The 26,525-nt window shown below is 41.8% G+C and overlaps 1 protein-coding gene across 3 annotated transcripts in view; it reads right to left on the reverse strand.

The window, feature by feature from the left end:
* Positions 1-26,525, reverse strand: part of PRKN (parkin RBR E3 ubiquitin protein ligase) — a 1,506,714-nt gene that overhangs the window by 929,715 nt on the left and 550,474 nt on the right. For 2 of the 3 annotated variants that reach the window (XM_006152253.2, XM_027773358.1), the window contains one exon: positions 1,903-2,024. In XM_006152253.2, the coding sequence (XP_006152315.1) occupies positions 1,903-2,024 (122 nt within the window). The remainder of the gene's footprint in view (positions 1-1,902; positions 2,025-26,525) is intronic. The other variant, XM_006152254.2, reaches the window with a different exon arrangement.

A 26,525-nucleotide genomic window follows, 5' to 3' on the forward strand; every position in this document is an offset into this window, starting at 1 on the left:
GGCCCCCCGGGCCCTCCTGCCCCCGCCCCCAGCCTCGCTCGCTCAGCGTGGGGTCCCCGGGGGTGGCGGGAGACCCGCAGCCGGCCCGGGTGGGCCGCGCAGGGCCTACTCCGCCCGCCGCTGCCTCGCGCGCTCGGCGCCAAATGCCTTAATTTCTTTAAGCCTCATTCTTCTGAAATCTAAGTAATAATACTTAACTCAGGGTGTTGTTATGAAATAATTAAATGAGATAATGTATGAAAAAAATCTAGCTTAGAGTTCAGTATAGTTTGTTACTGCTGCTTTTATTAAAATACCAGGGCATCACCATCACCATCTGAAGCCATCAGGACTCAATGCAGATATGATCAGAAGAGACTGTGTTTGCATTGGAAAAGGTGGACGAGAGGGCTAGAGAAAAACTGCTGTGGGACTTTGATATAGCTTGTTTGACAAGCAGAAGCATGGTTCACTGTCACCCTGCTAAAGACATCCACTCCAATTGGCCAGGACAAACCACATCGTTCACTGATTTGGCTTAGTAGGTGAATTTCCCTATTTAGCTGAAATGTATCATAGTGACTTATTGAATCACATGGTTTACTAACTGCCATTTTTCAGGCACAAAGCAATGCACCCATAATTTCTCCTTTATCAGGTTTTTTCAAGTTCTCTAACAGCACCCACTGTCCGTATCTTACAGGCTTCCACCTTGATCCAAGCGCTCAGTCAACAGGAGCCATGAAATGTTTCCTAAGCAGCTTCTTTGCCTTTGCTCTGTCACCAGTGCCAATGACAACTGTAATAGCACTAACGGTTCTAAAACTTTGTTGTACACATCACCTTTGTATGAGTTTTGCCTTGGCTCCCACTGCCAGCAGAATAAAATGAGAACGCTCTAGCCATCATCAGAGTCCCCACTTGGAAACCAGAGTAGTTGTCTCCACTGGAGTGCTGAGCGCTCCTGCACTCTGCTCGTTTATACCCGGTCTGAGCTCTCACAGTCGAGATGACCAGGCACTCTCCGTGCCCCACCCACTGTCACATCCACATCACATCCAGCCCCATCTTACACAGCCACCACGTTGGACCACGCATTAACTGTCCCTGTGTGTTACATGGGATCAGCAAGCCCTGTCTACAGTGCCATGGGGCCTCTTCTGTAGACTTCTCAGGCCACCCAGTGTGCGTTCATCCCTCATCTCTGCCTTCAAGGCGCAAAGCAGCCCAGGTTCACCTGTATGGAAATGAGTAGGCTTTTATTCCAATAAAACTTTATTTATGGACACTAAAATCTGAATTTCTTATCATTTTCATAGGTCACACAATGTTACTGCTTTTGACTTTTCTCAAACATGAAAGAATGTAAAAAACACTCGCAGCCCGTGGGCTGTATGAGAACAAGCCTTGACCACGACACCCGTAGTTTATGACACCTGCTCTCTGAGCACACGGCTTACTGATGCACAACTTTCTTTTAACTCTTTTTATTGAGACAACTTACATTTAGCAACATTAAATGCAGCCATCTGAAATGAATGATGCAGTGAATTTGGGCACATACACATAATGCCATGCTACCATTTCACAGATCAAGAAGTGAAACACTTCAAGTAGCCTATAAGGCTCCTTCATCGTCTTTTCTGAACTTCATCAAGGCCCAACCTGTGTTTGTTATTTGGATTCAAGAAATGGGGGAAGATCGTGTATTTTTAAACTTTATGGAGTAGAAAAATATCCAGAAGACAAAGGTATATTTTTAAATGAACTTTGGTTATCCTAGACAATCCCATGTACATGGAAGAGTGTTTTTTGCTTTTATTTTCAGTGATGGGTGATATATGACTGAAACACTGCAAGGTTTCTCTGTTAACCAGTATTCTTTTTTCTCGGCAGTCTTGTGCAGACACTGCCGCTCCTTACCTGAGCCAGGGTGAGTGTAGCTTGTCTGCAGGTGCTGCACTGGACCCGGAGTTTTCCTGGCTGCACTCTTTGACAGGGACCTTTGCAATAAACATAGAAGCTATTGTAGGTTGGTCTACCTGCTGGGAAAAAGAGCAGAGGAAGTAGCCCGTCAATGTGGAAACCAAATTAAAAGCTTGTTAGAAGCACATGTTAAAAGTACCTCCTCAGGAACATTCTGAAACATTAGTGGAATAAATATTCCAATAGGCATACAACTATTTAATTTAGAAAATCTCATTTTATGCTCAAAAGAGTAAAAATTGTTTCTTTTTCTTGCCAACAGTCCTGTGATTTACTCAGCAAAGTAAGCAACTGGCTGCCAGGAGGACTGGCCAAGTGTATTTGCAACATAGTGAAATGAAATGCACTCTTCATGCTGTGGTTTTAAAAGAGAACAGGAATGTAGAGACGACTGAAATTTAGAGACCACTGCTCCTGAATTCTATTTCATGCTTCTGTACACAGGTTTGCACTCTTTAGATTTGTCTTCTTAAAATATTATGTATGGAGACAAACCAGCCCATTTCTCATGATCGAATAATGTGATCTCAGGGTGCTGGGTTTTCAGTGAAGACTTCCCAACTGAATAAGACAAGAGCCCTAAGTCCTGAGGAGCTTCATAGACCCAGCCACCAAGTGCAAGAAAGGGTGCTTTGCATTTCATTAATATTTTGTCTAACTTGACAAATACCATTCAAATAATACATTTCAGGAATGAAAGGTGAACAAAAACCAATTGCATAATCAAACATCTCTACTCATTTCCTTTAAATGTCACCATACAGTGATAGTGTTATTCTGAAAATGAAGGTAATCTTTTTGTACTGTCTCAGGCTTCCATGTCTTCAAAGAGCTTAATTTTCTTCACAAGCATGACCAGTGAAATAATAGCCTTTCTTATTTTTAAAAGAATTACTTTATTTTGTCTTATTTATTATTTTTTTTAATTTGATCAGAGAGAGAGAGAAAGTGAGAAGGCAAGCTGCCAGGTCTGGGACTTAAACCAATCAGCCCTGTGGGATTCCAATGCCTTCACCACCATGCCACCTGCTGATCCCCAAAATAGCCTTTCTTAATTTGTATATTTCAAAAGAAAAACCACTAAATAGTTTTTAATTTTATTTATTTTGGGGGGGGGAGGGTAGACCAATGGAAAAACACTTTTCAGTAAATTCCAAACTTTGTCTCTTGCTCTCAGGAACCCCCAAATCTGAGCACCCTGAGAATGACATGCTTGCCTTTTTCTGGGCATGTAGCTCATATTCGTGTTTAAAAAATAAAACACATTAGGTCAGCAGGTGGTATGGTGATTAAGGGCACTGGATTCCTACATGGCTGACCACAATTTGAGTCCTGGACCTGGCAGCTTGCTTTCTCAGTTTCCCTCTCTCTCTTTCTCTCTCTCACTCTGTCACTCCCTGGTCAAATTTAAATAAATAAATAAATAAATTTAAATAATTCTAAAATAATAATAATAATAAAAATTTAATCTTTACCTTACTGTTGCTACATGGGGATAAGAGAACAGGTCATGGCATGAAAGTTTGTTTAAAATTTTAGTATAACTCGGTCAGTCAATGGTGTGGTGGGTAAGGCAACTGGATCCCACATGACTGACTATGAGGTTCAAGTCCTGACCCAGTGGCTTGAATAACACACTGGATACAAAATTAGTATCCAGAAATCTATAGCATGTCTATATACGAACAACAGGTAGACTGAGATAAAACTGAAAAAAGTTATACTTCATCAGAAAAGGGCTTGAACATTGATGTTTATTGCAGCACTATTCACAATTTGTAAGTCATGGAAACAACCCAAATGCCCATGAACAGATGAATGGATAGAAAAACTGTGGCACATATACTCTATGGAATACTATTCAGCCTTAAAAAAAAAAAAAAAACCTGACTTTTGACAGGAAATGGATGAATATGGAAGATATACTGCTGAGTGAAGCAAGCCAGGCTTTGAAGGAGAGGCTTTGTATGTCCCCACTTAATATATACCGAGTGTCTGCACTCCATGACTGAAACTAATTGACTAAAGGATATAGAAACATGGTATATAGATGTAAATACCAGATATAGTGTGTGTGAAAGAGGAGGGTCTGAGGAAGGACATTTAGAAGAAAAATAGGGAGGCAAAGCATTAATGGGACAAAGAAATGTGGTATTATCTGTTGAAGATAATTTATAGTTTTATCAACTAAACTAGGGAGAAATGTTCACATGATGGAATATTTACTTTATAAGTTAAATAATGTGATTGAATTTATAAAAGAAAATGAAATTTAAAAAAAGGAAGAAAAGGAAAACCCAGATGCATTTGTATGCATGGCTAAAATTCAGGACAAAGAAAGAAATGGAGGAGATGAAATTGTGGCATAATTATGCCCCATAAGGGGTGTTCTCTCACTTTCCCTCTCTCTCTTTCTCTCTCCAGTGAGTGTATGCACCCTCTGCAAATTATAAAGACATAAATAACTAAATAAACAAGTGTGCTATTATCATCAGTAGCATCTTAAATTAATATAGAGCATTTTAATCATTATATATGAAAATGTTCAGCTTCCCAAATGCATATAGTCCTTGCAAAGAATTAGGATAGAAATAATTAGAAAATGACAAGAGATTCTAAAGTCCCACACAGCTCCATTAGTGTCAGTAATTTAAAAAAATGTTTTTGTAGATATATTGAGTTGTTATTTATTTAGCCACCTTTACTACCATGGTAGGTGACAATGCTTTGTGAAATATAAAACACAATAAAAATGTCATTTTGTAACTGTATTATTTATTTGCAAATATTTTATAATTGTTACACTTTAGAGATTAATATTTAGCTTTCTGTGAGACACAGAGGTAAAATATAAATATATGTTTGTACTGGTGTTAATCTACTATTTCTTGATTCCTCTTTTTAGCTTCAGTGCCTTAATATGCAAGATATTCATGCCAATGAATATCACATTATTATTAGCAAATATAATAATTACATATATCATAAATGCAACATGGAGCCTTGTATGAATGTTATAGAAATATTTATAATATAATAACTGGCAGAATATCAAAATATTACAAGAATGGTGGCAATTTTAATGTGTACTAGGAAAAGCTTAGTGAAAGAGGTAGGCACCCTTACTGTTAAAACCTTTATCAGCAATATGAACAAATCCAATTTCACGATTTTTATAACCTACTGTGAAGGTTAAACAATAAAAACGAAGGAGGAAAATGAACAGGAAAAGCAAAAACTTTCCAAAGGGGAAGCAGGTCTGCAAAGGCATTATTGAGAGAGCATATTAGCAACAGTTTTATTATTAAAAGAAGCATCTCAGAAACGGCAGGAATCTCAATGACTTTTCTCTCTCCCTTAAGGCAATAGCAATGTTTGCAATATTGTTTCAGCTAATGATATATCAAGGCAGAATATGAAGACTGGGAAACCCATCCACCTCCGCATGCTGCAACCTTCACTGAAGTCCTTGAGAAGTTATTGAGAAAATACTGCATGCCAATGTCTGTGCCCTGGAAGCATGCAGGATGACACGCAATCTATTACACTTTGCGTCCCAGAGCCAGCCGCAAGTTGGGGATTAATAGCCAGCCGAAGGAAGATCAAGGTCAGGCCAGTCCTGGCTGCAACACATTTCAAGGTGTTGGCTCCAGTCTGCTGACCTGTTGGGGCCTCAGAGAATCCTTAAGAGCCCCTTTTCAGAATGGCTCCCATGCCTATGGGCTACGTAGCACAGTTTCGGTTGGCAAGTTTGTCTGTGTCCTGCTGGGGTTTGGAGGACACTGGACAGGAATCAGAACAACACCCTGATGATGTTCTGGGCAATAGTCCCACTGCCTGGCTGAAGGGCCGGCAGTCAAAACTCTTGAACTGAATATGGAGTCATAAATCCTACAAGACTGGCAAAGCGATGCCATGAGTGACCTGCAACACCTTCTCTAGGTATATGGCTGTCTGCAGCAACAGGGCATTTCCCTGATCCCTTTTTTTATCTTAATTTTTTTTCTCACTTTGACTTTTCCATATGGCAGCACCCTTATGACCCAAAATAACCAAAGCAGCTGATGTTTGTGTTTGCCTCATTTTATCTATTAATTATAAGTTTTCAATCCCAGAAAAATAGTCCCAAAGTGTACAAATCATATCCTTCACTGTAACAATTCCTCTGTTGTGGACATTGTGCTACATGTGTGTGCATTGTGTACGTGTATATGTGTTCATACAGATATAGGTACACTAAACATATATGCTTTTTAGGCTAAAGCATTTGTAAATAAGTTGCAGGCATCATGCTTCAGCCCTAAAACTAAAGACATTTTCATATATATGAGACTGTAGTGCATTTTAAGTGACTTGTTTTTTTCAGAAGTTCCATTCATACACTAGTTAGGTATTCTCAGGACATACTTCACAGGACACTCAGGGGCTGCACGCTGTGAAAGGGTGTCAGGACAGATTACCAGGGCTCTCTGGCTGGCTGTTGGAAGTACTGCTACGTGACACAGCTGAGACAAGGCACCGTGCAGGACTGCACCGTGCTCTGTGGTTCCGAGAGTGGAAGGATGGAGCTGAGCACACCCCAACCTTACTCGACCACAAGAGCCTCCCTTTATGTGTATCCTGGGAAGCTGTTTTTCTCAGAAAAAAATTGGAACCAATTAGCAGGATTGACCTCACTGTAACACCTACCTGTGATAAACTAGACTGCTACAGTTTTAAGTCCAGGTTTATCAGACTCTCCTAGACAATTAAGTTCCTCCCTGCATCCCAAGCCGTCAACTAGCCTATGTCATTTTATGTGCTAGGAGGACTACTAATGCAATAATTTTGTAAGTCAGGTGTTTTAATTCCATTCAGAAACTTCTTTTATGGGTGTGTGCAGAAGTGAAAAGCGCTGAGCCCAGTATCCTGGGTGCCATTACTTTCTAGGATGCTGGCCATTACTTAGCACCCAATTCCTTTTTCTCTTGCCTTTCTCTGCCTCTCTTCTTTCTCTAGATACGTTTTAGATAAGTTTCCCCTTGTCCATTATTGTCTTTCCTTGGTCCACAAATTGCTGAAAGTATTAACAATATTCACAGCATATCAAGTAAAGCTCGTATTTTTAAAATAATATTACAGGTTGAAATACTTCAAAATCCAAAACTTTTTGATTGCTGACATGACACTGTCAAGTGAAAAATTGTGACTCATGATGACTCACAGTCAAAGCACCTCCATACAGGGCCAGCATCTGGGTTAAGGTGCTGGAGCCCACATGGCCAACTCTGCAGTTTGAATCCAGCCCCAGCAGCTTGAAAATCATACCATCCACATGTGTGTGTGTACCCAAAATCCTGAGAGGAGACTAGAGGAGAGGGGACTGTGGCATGACTCTTCACCTCTTGGGAAGTGATCCTCACTTTCCCTTTCTCTCTCTAATAAGTGCATGTGCCCTATAGCAAAAACTAAAAACAAAAACAAACAAACAAAAATAATGCTGTAATACAAAAATATGATATAAAATTATCTTCAGGCTGTTTGTATAAGGCATGTATGGAATATAATAAACTGTGTTTTTAGATATGTATCCCCTTTCTTTGAAATTTCTCATCACATATATACAACTATTCCAAAATATTCTAAAATTTGAAATCCAAAACACTTCTGATCCCAAGCATTTTGAATAAGAGATTCTCAACTGGTATTTGCTATTTCTTTTTCAAAAATCAACATAATCTTCTAAGTAAAATTTTTTCTTTTATGTATTTTATATAATGGGATTAATGCCTGAAGATATTGATTTAATAAGACAGAAATATAGATAAAAAGCCATTCAGATTCTGGTGGAAACTTTTCATGGGCCCTAGAAGTTCCCATCACTGGTTAACACAGAGGATAAGAATTTAATTATTTAAACAGTTTGTTTGGTGTGGGAAGAGCGAGATTTAACATACCTGTATCTGGGTAAACCAATGTTCAGTATCAATCTATTATAAAGGAGCGAACAGCAGGAACACAATTGATTTAAAATGATATTTATCATATATGAACATTTTTTAAAGTTTATTATTTCTCCCATGAGTGAGGCAGAGAAGCACTCCAGCTAATTCTCCATGCCATGATCCACTGCCAGCTTCAGCCAGCCTGGACATGGGCACAGGTGCATCTGATGTGTGCAGAAAGGTTTCTGGGTGCAAACTGCAACCTGCTCCTGCAGATCAGCCTTGCAGAGCACTGCACCACTGCTGGAACGCCCTCCGGCACCCACAAACCACAGTAAAATTTAGGTAGACAACGTTACTCGAGAAAACTTTCTGTGAAGATACAGATGTTCGCATTTGCATGACCTGTGTGTATGTATTATATGTAGCTGCTAGCTACATGCCAAGGGGGAGCTGAAGTGTGACAAGAAATGGCTCCTTTCATCCTACTTATTTTAAGTAGTTTATAGGTAAATAGCTGCATGTGGGTAGCAGCTACTGAACTGGGCAGTAACAGAAACAGAGAACAGATTACATCAGGCGTGTCTGACCCCTCCACCAGGAATGCAGATTGCTCGATGCTAAGGAGAGCCTTCTGTCACACTGAGTAGCACAGTAGCCTGTCTGTAACTGTGTTGATATAAAAGCACTGTTGGCCTAGAAGAAGTGGCAGGAGGAGAGTTTGGATTTCAGACTCTGGAGGCAGGGCATAGATGGACGGGGACAGATGGGAGTGCTTTGTAGAGCGAGGGGCAGACAAGCCTCTCTCCCTAAGTGTCCCTATTTCTGGCACCAAGTGGATCTATTTCAAATGAACAAAGCCAGTACTACTCCTAAGTCCAGAAAGCTCATCTTTATCATCCTTTAAAAAAATTTTTTAAGAGTTTTTTCCTTAGGGCACATGTGCTTGCCAGAGAAAGAGAGAGAGACAGTGAGAAGGAAAGTAAGAAATCAACTCACAGAGGACTTGGCCATACCACAATCCCTTCTCCATTCTCCTCTCGGGATCTTGGGCATGCATGCACACAAGTCCAGCATGAGTTGAAGTCACTGGGTCCAGGACTCAAACTGCAGTCAGCGACATGGGAGTCCAGTGGCATAACTGCTATGCCATCTGCTGCCCACTCATCTGTAGCATCTTTACACATGAAAGAGGACTCATTTTTGCTTCTGTCAACCTGAAATTATTCGTTAGTTCTGTTTGAAGAATGCATAGTGGGGGACCAGCAGTTAGTGTAATGGCTATGTCGCTGGATTCCCACGTAGTCGACCATGGTTCGCGTCCCGGACCCGGTGGCTTAAAACTCACGCCGAGCGCGTGTGCATGCATGCCCAAGATCCCGAGAGGAGAATGGAGGAGAAGGAATTGCGGCATGGCCAACACCCTGGGGGGTGATTTCTCGCTTTCTGTCTCTCTGTCTCTCTCTGTCTGTCTGGCGAGCGCACGCACCCTATAGCGAAAACTTCTCAAAAAAAAAAAAAAGAATGCATAGTGTATTAGTCTAAAATGACTCCATAGGAAATGCATTCAGAGTATATTCCCTGTGTTACTTCCTCCATGTGACACCTTACTGGATCATCAGGAGACGGAGATCACATCCATTTCAACCTTCTCTGCTTGCCTCACTCATGGAGGAAATACACTTTGTAAAATGCTTATATATGTTAAATAGTTTAAATCAATTGTGTTCCTGCTGTTTTGCTCCTTTATAAAAGATCGATACCGAACATTGATTTAGTTAGGTATAGGCATGCAAATTACTGTAGGAAAACAGGGCTAAAGTGGGCAGATCCAAGAGAGAGCCTTCATTATCTCACTAGAAACCTCCCTCTAAGGAGCCATAGCTAGCATTCTCTGGATAGGCCAGTTGACTTACTTGACAATCCTAAAATTCCACTCACTCCAGGGCCCCACGAAGTGACCATCTTCCTGTCACACCATATTAGTGACCACTCTTTCTCAGCACACGCCTTCCTCTCTCCCTTCTGAAGGGTCATGGTGCCTCCTGAGTACCTGCTGGCCTTTGGCAGCCAGCCCCACATTTGTTTTGTATTTGTCCTAGCTTGTCTATGAATACATCTCCCTGCATGCACCATTTCACTCCTTTTTTTTTCATTTTTATTTTTTATTTTTTATTTATTTATTTTTTTTTGCCATAGGGCATGTGCAATTGCCAGAGAGATAAACAGTAAGAGGGAAAGTGATGAATCATGCCTCCGGGGGCGGGGAGGGAATGACCATGCTGCAATCTCTTTTCCTTCATTCTCCTGGAAGTTAGGGCACACACATGCTTCCACTGTGATTTTCAAGCCACCAGGTCTGGGACTCTAATCATGGCTGGCCATGTGGGAGTCTAGCGCCTTTACCACACCACCTGCTGACCTCCATTTTACCCTTTTATATGCTCCTAATAGCTGGAGATGTTGTTTGAACGTAGTAAACATTCAATAAACATTTTCTAGGTCAATAAATTCTCCCGTGATTTAAGTGCTGTGAAAATTGTAGCAGGAGTGGTAGTAAGAAGGCCAAAAAAAAAAAAAAAAAAGCAATCTAGGATAGACTGGAGCCTTGATGGGACTCTATGATTTAAAGTATTTGTCACCAGCCACACTCATCAGATTAACTTCACACATCTTTCAAAGTGTTGGAATATTGCATTTGAAGTTGATTATATTAATATTATTTTAATATCACAAATGAGTCGTATGATTAATAAAATGAAAAAGTAAAAACAATTTTAAAATATTTTATATAAGAATTGTTATAATTAAGTGTTGAGAGGAAAAAGGAAAAATTTAAAATGTACCAAAATACCCTAAAAGGAAGACAATTATCATCACATAACACTTTACACGCCAATCCTTGTCCACAGGTGTTACATCTGACTGAATCCAACTGCATCTTCCCCTGTTCTAATAATCCCTAATCTTAAATGCCATGGAGCAGCCACAGTGATGCTACATTATAAAGGACTTCCAGGTATATAGTGTCCATCCCGTGTGCAGACTTTCATTTATGCACTGTGTAACAATCTCTAAGGGGACTGTACCTTTAAAAGATACAATTTAATTCTGAATTTTTACGCCACGATTTTAATTAATGTATCTGCACAGTAATTTCATCTGGTGAGGCAAAACTGCTGATTAAATCTAATGCCTTTGCCTATTTTTCTTTTCTTTTTTTTTTTTTTTGGTTGTTGTCATCAATTTATTTTTTCATTATTCATTTTAAATGTAATAATAAACCCCCTCATGCCAAGACGAAATTGCACAGTGAAGTACCATGCAAGGACTAGGCTTAAATACATAACAAGATTCAAAGCCAACCAGAGTATATTCTTCCCCCAAATGGACAAGGGGCATGGAATGAAGCAGATAAAGGTGAAGTCATATTCCTTCAAAAAGTAAACAAACAAATTGACATGGAAGTGTTTTTGATGCTACAGATGACAATGCACAATTCCTCAAAATAAAATCTCTGCAGCTCAGGACACACCCATGCTGACTTAGAGCTAGCAGCTCTCTGGAGCTAGAACTTCCGTGTCAAATTCCAGCCTTGCCTTGTCATCTTTGACAGATCAATTGGCTTTTAGTGCCTGCTTTCTCATCTGCAAAAAGGAGACGATCGTCATATCTAGTTCCTAGACTGTTGCAAGGAGTTTAGAATAGGGCCGGGAGGTGCACAACAGCAATGCAACTGGCCTCACGTGAGATGAGAAAGGTCTTGGGTTCATATCTTGGGACCACGGTGCGTATGCACGGTGCATGTGTGTGGGCCCATGATCAGGACTGGCTGAAGCTGGGGGTGGAACATGAGGGGAAGAGCCTGCTGGAGTTCCTGTCTTTCCGTCTCTCTCTCTCTCTCTCTCTCCTGGAAGAAATAAATGAATACATTTTAAACATAGTAGTAAAAATAATATAGAAGGACCTAGCATAGTATCTGATATGTAGGGAATGGTTAATACACATTACCCATTCATATTTGCTGCCCCAGAAGCGTAGAACCCAAGTTGTACCCAGGTGTTCCTACTCTGTAAGTACTCGTTCTTTCTGCTCCCTCACAGGGCCACTTCCCTGATTTATAAACATTGATTCTTACACGGCGTTTCCATCTTGAACCTACTATAAATTTTTTTAGAAATAGCTAAGGTATCATTTCTAAATAATTAATTTGAAAATCACTTTGTACCAAGCATAGACTTTCAATTAAATATCTAATAATACTGTGAAACATAAAGCGTGTTAGAAAGTCCTTGAATTGATTAAACATTTACTAGAATCACATTCCTTCCTGTGAATCACATCTTTTATTATGATGCAAGAAGTACAGGTGGACTGTAAGAAATCCAAAGAGTAACCAATTATGGCCAACCTATGGCCTCCTGATTAAGGCAGCTGGATCCCACATGGCCAACCATGGTGTAAATCCTGGTCTCAGCAGCTTGAAAAACATACAGGACATGTTTGTGTGTCCCAAATCCCTACAGGATGGAGAAATGGAGAAGAAGGGACTGTAGCGTGGTCACACCCCATTAGGGCACTTTTCTCTCTCTCTCCCCCCTCCCACCCAGGTGAGTGAGCGTGCCCTCGGGCAATTAAAAAAAAAAAAAACCTAAATACTTATATGGATCCAGTGTAGTGGATAAAATTTCCTACATTTTAAAAAACTGAGTATTTTCTCTTTTTAAAATAATTATCTAATTTTATTATTATATTTTTAGATTTGACTAGAGAGACAGAGAGAGAAGAGGCCACCAACCAGTCTGAGACTCGAACCATGGTCATCCATGTGGGAGTCCAGCATCTCAACCAACACACCACCTGCTGGCGCCCCAAAACTAAGTATTTTCAAGATAAAAACTTGTTATTGTGTGTTTGTAAAATGGTACTAAAGGGGATTGTAAATGGACTTCCAATCCTCATTTCAGTAACTGGCTTGTTATTTGAAAGACAGGCGTGATCATCGCCATTGTTCAGCCTAGGACGCCGAAGCTCAGGCGTACGGTGGTACCCCGCAGCAACGGGGCATCAGAGATCCTAACCTACGTTTTCTGACTATGAAGCACACGCCTTTCTCTTGGCCTGTGATGGCGACCGTTCTCGGCGGTGGTCTTCGCCAGATCCTGTGGGGTGCTGACTCTGCTGATTCCACCGCTGCCACCCAAAGACACATGAACACGGGCTGGCAGCCACAGTCACGCCCCCAGGTCAGTCAGCAGTAAAGGTGTCACGGCACGGCCGTGGATGTTTTGGAGCAGAATGTGAAGGTGCCACAGTGATCACGGAGGAGAATGAGACTCATGTTTGGGGCGGGGGAGCCGTGTTCTACAGATTGGACGGCACTGCAAGAAACGCTAGTCCACGGCATGACTGAGAACCAACAGAATTCCTCATTTAATTTTACAAAAGTGATCATTTTCTTGCTACTTAAGAAATAATCTTCAAATCTCCTCATTTTAAATGTTCTAAGTGTTATGGAAACCTGCTAAGTAAATGAACACTTAGAGGAATAGCATTAATTAAGAGAGTACAGCCAGCGAGGTGTGAGCCTCCACGTCCCACATTCTATATGTGATTTCATCCACAATAGTTAGTGTAAGTAGTTTTATATAAATAGTTTGTTTAGGTATAATAGTTCGTATTTTCACGACTACTGTTAAATAAGCCTCTTACAAATGCTGATGCTGTATCTTATTTTGCCTGTACCAAATGATAACACAGAACTGATCTCTTCTAGTATTGAGTTCAAAAGCTTTTGGTGGTAATTAAAGTTGATAAAATCTCTGCTTTATTTATTTATTTACTTACTTACTTACTTTTTTGCCATAGGGCACATGTGCTTGCTGGAGAGAGACAGAGCGAGACATTGGGAGGGAAAATAAGAAATCACTCCTGGGTGGGAGGGATGGACACACCAGTCACCTTTCTCCACCATTCTCCTCCTGAGATCTACAGCATGCACACACATGCTCCCAGCATGATCCTCAAGTCACCAGGTCTGGGACTCAAACCAGGGTCAGCCATGTGGTAATCCAGTACCATAACCACCAGGCAACCTGCTGTCTCCTCTGCTACCTCTTTTTTTTTTTTTTTTTTTTTTTTTTTTTTTTGAGAGCTTTTTGCTATAGGGCATGTGTTCACTGAAGAGACAGAGACAGAAAGTGAGAAATCATCCACCGGGGGGATGTCCATGCTGTAATCCCTTCTCCTCCATGCTTCTCTTGGGACTTTGGATACACATGCATACTCGCCTATGTGAATTCAAGCCACTAGGTCCAGGACTTGAACCATAGTCATCACTGTTGGAGTCTAGTGCCTTAACCACTACACCACCTGCTGGCTCTGCCTCTGCTACCTTTTAAGGATGAAAAATAATCTTGACTTGAGTGACACGGTGATAAGCATTTCATGGTGATGTCATCATGCTGGGTGAAAGAATAAAATCAGGTTTTTCCATTAACCAAGGCTGATAACGCTGTGACTCCTGTGTGTTTCTAAATGTGGGCATCAGAAGTACTCTGCAGAAACACTCTGCACGGGTCCCTGGGCTCAGGAAAATCCATCCACTTCTTGAGTTCCTGACTCAAAGGCCTCATCTAAGTCTTGATTGTACATCCTGACCTAGCTCAGGGCCACCTCTCCTGTCATCTAAATACTCATTGCACTAAGTTTCCTCCAAGCTGAATGTCTGCCGCACTCTAAGGCATCCCATAATTAGTAGAGGCTTCTATTCAAGTCAGATCTCTCCCAAGAATTTACACTCTTTAAGGGTAGGTTTGTTACCAGTGGTTTCATTTCCACCCCACCTGCAACTTAGAAAATTGTCCTCCACATTAGATACTGATTCCATTGATTTATCAAATAACTAAAAAAATGTGTGAGGTTATCTGAGTTCATTTTAACTCAATATTTTAAAAGTACAGACAATTGCCTGGCCTGTGCTGCAGGTCACAGGATGTCTGTGCTTCCATCTGACATTGTCTCTACCTAGACAAGAAAAAAATGTCTGGCTTTTAAACTGCCACAGAGTCACAGTCCAGCATACGTTATCCATCTATTCTATGGGAGAAAAATGAAATTTAGAGAATTTTATTTGTAATAGAGAGATTTTTGCTATAGGGCATATGTGGTCACTGGAGAGAAAGAGAGACAGAAACCAAGAAATCACCCCTTACACCCCCATGTGGATGGCCATGCCACAATCCCTTCTCCTCCATTCTCCACTCAAGGTCTTTGGCACATATGCACACTCACCTGGTGAGAGGTTTAAGCATCTGGGACTGGGACTCGAACTGCGATCAATTACATGGGAGGCTAGCAATGTAACCATAATGCCATCTGCTGGTCCCAATTTAAAGAAATTTAAAACAGAAAAACATTTACTAGCAATCAATATGGGGGGTGGGTGGAGATTCTTTTTAAATTACAGTTTCTCAGGCAATATCTAGTTGCTAAACTTATTTATTCTTATCTGCCTGAAGAATCAGGTGGGGACTAGCTGGTGGCATGGGACTAAGGTGGCTGGATCGCACGAGGTTGACCACATGGCTCAAGTACAGATGAAAGGGTACAGATGAAATGAATAGGGACATTAACTAAAGAATGGGACGTTCTGGACCTGGTGGCTTGTTTTTCATGGGCCCAAAATCCCTGGAAAGAAGGGTGTGTGGTGTGGTGTGGACATAGCCCCTGGGGAGTGATTTCTCACTTCCTCTCTCTCTGGCAAGTGCATGGACCCTATAATGAAAACTAAAAAAGAAGGAGAAAAAGAAGAAAGAAGGAGGAGAAGGAGAAAAAAAGAGAAGAAGAAGAAAGAGGAGAAGAAGAGGTTGACTGGGAAAAGGAGCAAAAGTGGTGAGGAAGCTAGGTGGTTGCCATAAGGAAATAGAAAAGTCCTGGAGACCTGTTAGGGTTCAGCCATCCGTATGGCGTAGCGGTTCTATCGCTGGACTCCCACATGCCGGACGACTACAGTTTGAGCCCCAGACTTGGTGACTTGAAGATCACACTGGTGGGGGTCGGGGGGAGAGGGGTGTGCATATGTGGCTAAGACTTTCCTCCCAGAGAGAGAAAGGGATTGTGGCATGTCCATCCTTCCTGGGGGATGATTTCTCACTTCCACTCTCAACTGTCTCTGTTTTTCACTTTCCGGTGAGTGCATGCACCTTAAAGCAAAAATCTCTTAAAAAAAAAAAAAAAAAAAAAAAAAAAAGATCTAGCCATCAATAACACTAACGACAAATGCTGGTGAACATTTTCTGTGTGTCTGAGAGTCTAGTAATATGTGAGAAAATAGAACCCTCAAGACCAGCCTCACCCTAATAGTTTTAAGATCTTGGGGGACCAGCAGTTAGTATAATGACTATGTTGCTGGACTCCCACGCAGCAGACCACGGTTCAAGTCTTGGACCTGGCGGCTTGAACTCACGCCAGGCATGTGTGTATATGTGCCCAAGATCCCAAGAGGAGAAGCGAGGAGAAGGGATTGAGGCGTGGCCATCCCCCCCGCCCCCCCGGGGGGTGATTTCTTGCTTTCTGTCTCTCTCTCTCTCTCTGTCTTTCTAGCGAGCGCATGCACCCTATAGCAAAAACCTCTCCAAAAAAAAAAAAAAATCTAAGAATAACAGTGACATGGACTTATATACAACTTACACGGTCTTTAACAAATGCATATGCAGCAGCAGGGTAAGATTTGAGCATCCTTCCAACAGTGGGAAGTAAATAAAGCCGGGAAAAGGATGTACACTTTTGTTACAAAGTTTTGGGTATGAGAGTTCCTTGATGTTCAGTTTTGAAGCTGATTGAGCGTCACATTCCAGGATTCTGTTTTCTCTCTGAGTGCACTTAGACACTCCTCTTAAAAGACTGGGCATCTGAGGAGGCCAGAGGAGAGGCGTGTGCCCCCTCACAAGCTCTTGGTAAGGTCATTGGGCGGTGGCCTCAGACATGCCCCCTAAGACTCCAAACAGTGCTCACTTTGGGTCCAGGTGTCCGAGATACACATTCCATGGACGTCACACACTCAGGACAAGCCTTAGGAAGCCTTGGAAAGGATACGGATGAAATGAATAGGCACATTAATAAGGAATGGGACACCTACAGGTGGTTTTGACCTAACAGCCAGAGTTACGCGCCTTCCAGTCTCTCCACGCCTTGTTTCAGCTGGAGAGAACCTTTGAACCCTGGGTGTCTGTGTTTGGTCAGCAGCATCGAAGGGGTAGTCTGCCTCCTCTGGGAAGCCTGTCTGCTCCCTTCTGCACTCCCAGTCCCTCTCTCATCCCCTCCCACGGCCCCTCTCCTGGCTAGGCCTCCACAGGTCTCAGTCTCACAGGTCCTCCCTTTCCCTTCGTTCTCCTCTCCTCCGAAACAAAGGAACTTCTAGATTGCTAAAGAATTATGTCCTAGGGGCCAGGAAATGGTGTAGTGGTTAAGGTACTAGACGTTCACATGGCCAACTGTGGTTCAAGTCCTGGACTTGGTGGCTTGAAACATATCGGGCACATGTGTATGTGTGCCCAAAATCTCAAGAGGAGAATGGAGGAGTTGGGACTGCTATGTGGACATGACCCCGGGGAGTCATTTTGCACTTTGTCTGTCTGGTGAGCAAACATACCCTGAAAAAGAAAAAAACTAAAAACCAAAAAACCAAACAAAAACAGAATTATAGTCTGAAAACATGTTGTACCATCTACCAAAAAGATAACCAAAAACGGGTAGTGGAGGGGAGGTGGGTTTTGTTCACCTATAGCAATGCTTTTCCAATGAAGGGTGATGAAGGAACACCCAGGGCTGTGGGTGGAGCCCAAAGGAGGGCCAGGCAAGGGACTCCTTCCTTAAAGTACTGGTTCTATCTTTGTAAAGACACATTTACACTTTGAATCTTATTACAAAATAGATATCTATTGTTTTCCAATATATTTTAAATTACTTACCATTATTAAAAATGATCCTCCTAGAATATGTACTGTTTATTCAGGTGCTGAAAAGATCCCCAAACCACCTTTCAATGTGGAAACTCTTTGTTACGGCCCCTCACAACTTTCGTCTGGTCTATCCAGGCTCCGTTACTGCTGCCCACTGTTGCACCCTATACAGTCGGGCGTCCAGGACTGGCTCCCTCCAGGCCGCACATTCTCAGACCTCCACACCTGCCTTCACCTAGGACCGAAACCCCATCAGGTCTGATCAAATATCAAACGTGACTTCCTCATTCAGAAACCCTGACTCCTGGTTCCCACCCCATTACGAGTGGAGCAGCATCCCTCCCTCGCAGTTCCTCAGCACTTTGCTCATTTGTCTTGTGTTGGTTACTTGGTTTACTGTGGAGACACAGTTCTCTAAGGACAAGAACCCTGCCCTTTTCATCTCTGTGTCTCAGAGCCTGGCAAGTGATTAGGAAATTAATAGTAACTAGTCCAGCAATGGGTTCATAGGGGGAACACAACGCACACATCTTAAATGAGCAAAAATGGGCTAGCCAGGTAGCTTTGTGTTTAAGTGGCTGGATCCCACACAGCTGACTGCACAGCTTCAGTCTGGATCCAGAGGCTTGAGAAACACACTTGACGTGTGCATGCGTATGCCCAAAATCCGAAGAGGAGAATGCAGGAGGAGGGGTCAAGGTCACCCTCTCAGGGGTGCTCTTACTTCCTCTCTCTCATACTGCCTCCCCCTGCAGCAAGTGCACATGCGTTATAGCAAAAAAGAAAGGGAGAGAGAGAGAGAGAGAGAGAGAGAGAGAGAGAAGGAAGAAGGAAGAGAAGGAGCAAAAACAGTTTTCTGAGCTCCTTATATTTCTATGAAACTTTTCATCCTAAGGCTATCATTTCCCTACCCTGTTCACAGCGAGCTGACTTGCCCACTTGCAGGCTCCTCTAGTATACTCAGAATGACTCGGCTGCATGTCAGTTGTTCCTGCCATTACGTAAAAACCCTCGACTCCCAATTATACCTGCATATAACCACAAATTATATAAACATCTCTATTAAGCTAATCCTTTATATAAGACATACAATTTCATTCTATTATTATCAATGCAATTTCACGAAGGATAGTAAGACATACATCAAATATCTTTAAAGCAACACTAGAACCACTCATTACTGTTAAACCAAATTTTGTATGATTCCCTGAGACCAACATTTTCTAATATAGGTCCAATAACAGAAAACAACTTCTTTTCTCCCTTGAAAATGTGGGCAACTATGTAGTATCACCTGCTGCATTATGGCACATCGTGTGGACCAGACAACAATTAGGTGTTTCTCAACAGAGACGTCTTGTTTATTTCCTCATCAATATCCCTCTCCCTCTTCTTTGGACGAAAGTAATTTCCTGGGACCAGAAGTTAGTGTAATGGCTGTGTTGCTGGACTCCCACATAGTTGACCGCGGTTCCTGTCCCAAACCGCGTGGCTTAAAACTCACTCCAGGCGCCTGTGCGTGTGTGCCCAAGATCCCGAGAGGAGAACGGAGGAGAAGGGATTGTGGCGTGGCCATCCTCCTGGGAGGTGATTTCTCGCTTTCTGTCTCTCTGTCTCTCTGCCTGTCTGGCGAGCGCACGCGCCCTATAGCAAAAACCTCTCAAAAAAAAAAGTAATTTCCTAACAGATCATTCTGACTTAGACTGTAGAACCTATCAGTTTTCCCAACTGCTTTTAGATTAATTTTCCTAAAGTAAATTTTTGATCGTGCCATTTTTTTAAAATGTTTCCACATTGTTTCTTGAATAAGATTCAAACTCCTTTGCATAATAAACTCAGCACTGCCATCGCTGGCATGAAACTAACTTTTCCATCTTTACCTTGCTCTCCTTCCATGTTCAAGGGAAACTGAGGCCTCAGGTGATACACTGCTTCCTGTCTCTGTCAGAATAAATGCCCGGAACTTAATGTACAGCAAAAGGGCAGCTGGTGGTGTGGAGGCCCCCACACGGCCAGGTGACAGTAGGAGCCCTGGACCTGGCAGTGCACATGCAGGCCCGAAATCCCAAAAGCAGGGAGAGACAGAGAAGGGATCAAGGCATGCCCACTCTCCATGGAGGGGTGCTCTCACTTTCTCTCTGTCTCTCTCTAGTGAGTTCACATGGCTTCTGAAAAAATATTAAAAAAAAAAAGGGCAGAGGAAACAAAAGGGAAACAAAGTGGGCAGCAAGCCCCTTCACAGGGCATAGAAAATCGTGGGAGTTCAGGCCCCTCAGAGGCGTCACAGGGCAGTGCTGGACAGCAGGACAGGGCAGTGCTGGCATGCTCTACTGTGGGGGCCACTGGGGCAGCCACGGGCGCTGCAGCTGATGAGCACATGAAGTGTGATTTGTGCAACTAGGAAACTAATTAACTAATTTTTAAATGTTATTTACACATATTTAATTTAAATTTAAATAGACAGCATTTACCTAAATTTGCACAGGCCTAAGAGAATATATTCATTGTTTACTATGGAGTAAATATCTCATGTGTAATTAAAGTACTTATAAACTTGTGGATTTTAGTTGAGTAGATACAGAAGTCATTTCTGAACAATAAAACAGCAAAAGTTTTTGTTGTGTTGGACATTGTCAATAAATAAATCCTTAATTTCTCAACTGCATGCTGAATTGATCATAGTATTTTATTATGCTGCATATTAATTAATGGATTTAATAAAATATTTTACATCCATTCTTTTATATTTGCTTGAGATTCATGATTTGGTCTTTTGGAATTATACTTTAACATCATCATTTTTTTTTAAGGTTTTGGCCATAGAGTACATGCACTCACCAAAGAGAGAGATAGAGAGAAGGAAAGAGAGAAGCCATCCGCCCAGGGGAGTGACCACATCACAATCCCTTCTCTTGGAATTTTGGGCACACATGAACACACACCCGCCTGGAGTGATTTTCAAGCTTCCAGGTCAGGGACTGAAACCGCAGTAGGCCATGTGGAAGTCCAGGGCCTTCACCACTCCACCTGCTGACCCCGACATCATCTTATTTTTAAGATGAGAGGAAATGGTTATGGGTCTAACTGTCCCTCAGTAAGCACACAGGAAGTGTCCCTCCTTCCCTCTATCTCATCTAACAACAGGAATGAATCTAAAACTGCCTCCTTTCCCTTATTTCTACATGCCCTAATTCTCCCGCCCTGTATTAAGGATGAGCCCAGAGGTACCACCTCCTCCAGGAAGGCTTTGTTGATTCTCTCAAGTGTAAACTTTTTGCCCCTAAATTTCCATTACATTTAGTTACGTTTTCTCAAGGTACTTAATCCTTTATATGATTCAATATCCTATGGATATTTTTAGCTATCCTACTACAATTTAGATTTTTTTGAGGGGGAAGATTACATTTGATTGCAGTCTCCCTAGTGTCAATGAATCAGCATGATATATACTGCGTGAAAGAATCAGACAACTAGATTTGAAACTAACACTGTGGTATAAGAAAGTCTTTTAGCACACAAAATAAGAAATCGCAATAAACTGACCTTAAAATAACTTAATCTCTGTGACAACATAATGAGGAATATTCTTCCAGACCCATTAAAATGACATGCAGGTTGATAATTATTTTTACAGTGTCAGGATTCTAAAACTAAATGTTTCTCAGCTTCTGCTGTTTGGCAATGCTAAATGAATGTTGTCAAAAGATTAAATATAAATTGGTTATAAATCTTCATTTAACTACATCGTGCAGGGAAGGTTACATTACAACAGCCATGTTTGTGTCATCATTAAGAAAATGAAGAGTCTTATTTTAATAGTATTAAGACTATTGGAATTATTGTTTATTCTACATAATTGGCTTTGGGGCTGAGGATGACGACTTTGATGGTCATAGCTGAATACATGACCAAGGCTGAAAACAGACTAGGGCAACGAAGCAGCCATCCAGACTCCAGCTGGAAGAGGGCCTCCTTTCAACAGCTGCAGCCGCCCTTGGCAGGTTACGTGTCATTGCCTGAAAGGCTACCTGCACCTTTCTAGCTAGACTTTTCAAACTGATAGGAGAGTCTGATTTGAGAAAGCAGTCGTTTAAAACCCAGTTTGCCTGACTTTCTTAGGCAATGACCTGTGGTTTGATCACCTGTCCAAACCATCTGGTGACCTGGACGTGATCTAGTTATGATCTTACAGATGGACTTTCTGAAGCTTCATCATCACACTTTCCCTTTAAAGTCACCCTGCCATGCAGCACAGAGTGTGATGAATAACCCCACGCTCGCACACTGAGCTAGTCATTACTGAAAGATGAGACCCAGTTGTGTTACTGTAATTTTAAGAGTCAGCAAAATCTTCTGCATTTTTTTTTTCAATTGCCAGAGGACACAAATGCTCACCAGAGGGGGTGGGGGGGAAGCACCCTGTAATAGGACATGATCACATCACAATCCCTTCTTCCATTTCTCCATCTTGTTGCGATTTGGGGCTTGTACATGCACCCAGCATGTTTTCCAAGTCACCAGGGCTGAAATTTGCACTGTGGTCAGCCAGGTGAGATCCGACTCCCTTAACCGGTAAGCAATGGGGCCAGGCCAGAATGCATTTATTTAAAGTTTATTTCTTCCATAAACTAGAAAGACAGAGAGAGACCCCAACAAAGTCTGGAAGCACACAGTGAGTCTTGTGGGATCCAGTCACCTTACCCACCATGACACCGGCTGGCTATGCCATGCTTTTTAATCTAGTTATTACTACAGGGAACGGAGGCTGACCTCATCAGTATCTTCATTATACACATTTTTTTCCTTTTTTCCCCCAAGAGATTTTTGCCACAGGGTGAAAGCACTTGCTAGAAAGACAGAGAGACAGACATCACAGCCCAGGGGATGACCACATCACAATCCCTTCTCCTCCATTCGTTTCTCAGGGTTTTGGGCACACACACACATGCCCAGTCTGAGTTTCAAGCCTCCAAGTCCAAGATTCACACCACGGCCTTCCACATGGGAGTCCAACACCCTAACCACTGTGCCACCTGCTGGCTCCCATAACACACATTGTCTATTAAGTTTCTGATGATTGCCCATATGCACACAACAAATACAGACATCCTATAATTAGATAATACTTCTTTACTAAGAATAATGATTTATATCAGAAAAAAAGAAAAAAATAGAAAAAGTGGAAAAATTTAAAAACTTGACTACTTGTCTACAAATAAATATTTATAATGTCTATTTATAAATGCCCTTAAAAATATCTGTTAGATGTTCATCTAAAATTTCTCATATGGTAACATTAGGGATTCTTAGTTTATTTTCTACCTACTAAAAAGTAGATTTAATTTATTAGTAGTTTAATTTTTACTGCTATTGTTTTCCATGAACTTTGCAAGCTTGTTTGTTTTCTTTATAATAAGGTGTGTTACATTTATAATTAAAAACACTTTTCAAATAAGATCATTTTTTAAAATTATAAAGAAAACTAAATAGAATAAACCCTTTCTCCCTCTCCCCTCCTCTGATATAAGGGGTGTTCAAAAAGTTCATGGTAAATACATGTCATGAAAAAACTATGCATGGATTTTGAATTTTTTAACAACAAAATAAACTTTTTTTAGTTTTTTTTGTTTTGTTTTGTTTTTTGTTTTTTTGCCATAGGGTGTGTGAGAGAAACAGAGAGGTAGAGAGAGAGGGAAAGTGAGAAATCATGTCATGTCCTGGAGGGATGGTCACACCATAATCCCTTCTCCTCCAGTCTCCTCTCTGGATTCTGGGCATGCACCCAGTTGTGTCTGCTGTGATTTTTCAAGCCATCAGATCTGGGACTCAAACTGCTGTTGGTTGTGTGGGAATCCAGTACCATAACCACTATGCCACCTGCTGGCTCCAAAAACTTTGTACTTTAATTCCCTTTCCCATGAATTTATTGAAGTCTGTGTGTGTGTGTGTTCTTTTTTTTCCCTTATGACTTTTTAAAAATGAAAGCCCAAGGATGTGGTAGAAGGAAAAAGATAAACAGAGGCTGATGTAGTAGCAGAAGAAAAACTATGGAGAAAAAGAAAGACAGAGAGAACTACTGGGAGGCTGGATGGCAGCTCAGCAATGAACTGCAATGCACTACAAGACTGACTGCCGAGGAAACGTTCTCGGTCTGAGTCCCGTGACCTCTCTGTGCACACTGGGAAGTGTGTGCCCCTACTCCAGGACTGGCTGAGGCTCAGGATGCTGCTGGGGTTGCCCCACATCCTCTCTCACTCATGGAAGACAGAGAGCAAGGGAGAGAGAGAGAGCACTATTTGGGAGAGAAAGCACAAGAACAAACAGCCAGAAAAACATGGAAAAGGAAGATGAATGTGGAGGGAGGATATGCAGCTTCTTGAAATAGCATTCCCCAGTGTTATGAGCCCTTGAGCACTGCTCCGTAACCATGCTCCCTTTCACAGCTGTATGCAGCAGGAGCCACTACCTTGACACGTTCTCCACGTGTTACGTGAACCAGGGCCCAGGTACTAGTGCCCCTTCCATCTCTTTTCTGTCCCCCTTTTCTATAGCTATCATGTGGGCCCATGTGTTTTTATGTGTGTATGTAGCATGCAGAAAAGCAGACACACACACATAGCCATGTGTTCCCACTCCTCTATAATATGCATGCTCTGATTTCTTATACTTAGTCTCCATTATTAAAAAAATAAAACTATTATAAATATACCAATTAGAGGAATATTGGAATTCCCAGAAAGAATTATTACTTTTAGCTGAAGAAAAAAATATCATCCTGGTATAAAAATGTCCATTAAGAAAGAAGACAAGCTGGGGGCCAGCAGGTGGCATGGTGGTTGGAGGCTCTGGACTCCCACATGGCTGACCATGGTTTGAGTCCTGAGCCTGGTGGCTTGCTTTCTTGCTTTCCCTTTCTCTTTCTCTCTCTGTCTCTGTCTGGTCAAAATGTAATATTAATAATGATAATAATAATAAATGGAATTAAATAAATAAATAAAAAGACAAGCTGAAATGTGGGTTAAAATTCCAGCACAATTGTTTTGCAGAAGGAGATGGTTCAGTGTACATTTGAGATGTGAACATCACCCAGACAGCTCAGACTTGGTCCTGCGCCTTGGAGGTGACAGGTTGGTTCTGCAGAGGACTGACTGCCACATCACCAGGTACCCCCTCCAGATGAAGGACCCCAGTCTGCACATGTGATTGACCCTGAGAAGAGCCTTTGTGGGACCACAGCATGAGGGTGCTTTCCAGCCCCTCCCACCCTGCAGAGCCCTGGGAGGTGCTGGCCCTGAATCTGCAGGTGGGCTGACCGGGAGGCTTGTATCCAGCAGTGTGATGGGGTAGGGAGGGGTACAGTAATGCTGCTCCCAACAGGGGTGAGAACTCCTGGGAATGGCCTGCCCTGCTGCTGGAAGGGGCCCCCAAACACCATCACCCTGACGTCAGGACCCATTGCTCAGGTTTGGAAGGCTCTATTCTATCCAGGGTCTTTCACAAAGGGAGAGATTCTGAGGTCTAGGCCCTGGTAAGGACCACTGCTAGAGGTCAAAAATGGGTGTGGGGGGGCTATTCTGGAGAGCTCCTCAGTAAATTCACATTATTTGGGGATGGGGCTGGGAGATTGGCTATTTCCTCAGTTATTTAATTGTCTGTTTTTACATTCACCTGGTAATTCCCATGCCCTGTAAGGCATAAAAATCATCTATTGATAGATTCATGAAATGCAGATGCCAGGTGAGAGAAATGAAAATAGGCACTCCAGGAGCTGGTCCTGCCCTAACCTGCTGGACCCACCCAACCAGTTTCCCTGTGAGGGACATGAGGGAGCTATGACCTCAGCTCCTGCTCATCCATGACACTGAACTGAAGAGCATTCACCTTCTAATCGCCTGGTTGTCTCTCCACTGCCTACCATATTTCTCTTGATAAGAGATAGACAACTTGGCTTTAAAATTCAGTCAGACTCAGTTTGGCTTCATAGAAATTCTTCCACTAAACTGAATGAACCTAGTAGATTCAGAGATCTGTAAAATACCTCTTCATCTGACAAGTGCACAGGCGACAACTACACTGTTTAGTAAAATAATAAAAGGTGACAAGCCATTCACATTGTAGCCCTTCAGCTTCCTCAACTCTTCATTACAGGTTTTATTTCATTTCTAAATTGAACTGTATATTGCCAAATCTGGCCAGATGGATCTTTGAGTAGATACTGATTTTGCTTCTGCCAGAAATGATTTTTATTCAAAATGAACAGGAAAAGGCAAAACTAGGTACAAAATGTATTTAAGTATTAAAATACATAAGAAAAATCATGTGTATCATCCAACTACCCTCCATAGCAAGGAGAAAAAAGTTTACTTTAAGAAGAGAATGCCTTTTCTACTCCATTTCACAAATGAAGGTCTAATTAAGCCATGTTTGTTTAGATGCATTAGTATTCCCTTGATTTGACTCTTTAGTCAACAGGTAAATGCATCTCAGAGACTGAACAATGCCTGGGATGGGGTATGACACGAAAGCCCCAATGAATGCCACTGACCTGAAGAAATGAAGCATACACCATCATGGTTATTATCTTATGACTGTTGCCTCTTTGCAAGAGAATTAATTATCTTCTTTTCGGAATATTATGACTTTGAACTGGCTTGCAATAAAACTGAGAGAGTGA

The sequence above is a fragment of the Tupaia chinensis genome, unplaced genomic scaffold (assembly GCF_000334495.1).
Source record: "Tupaia chinensis unplaced genomic scaffold, TupChi_1.0 Scaffold000346_1, whole genome shotgun sequence".
Classification (NCBI taxonomy): Eukaryota; Metazoa; Chordata; class Mammalia; order Scandentia; family Tupaiidae; genus Tupaia; species Tupaia belangeri.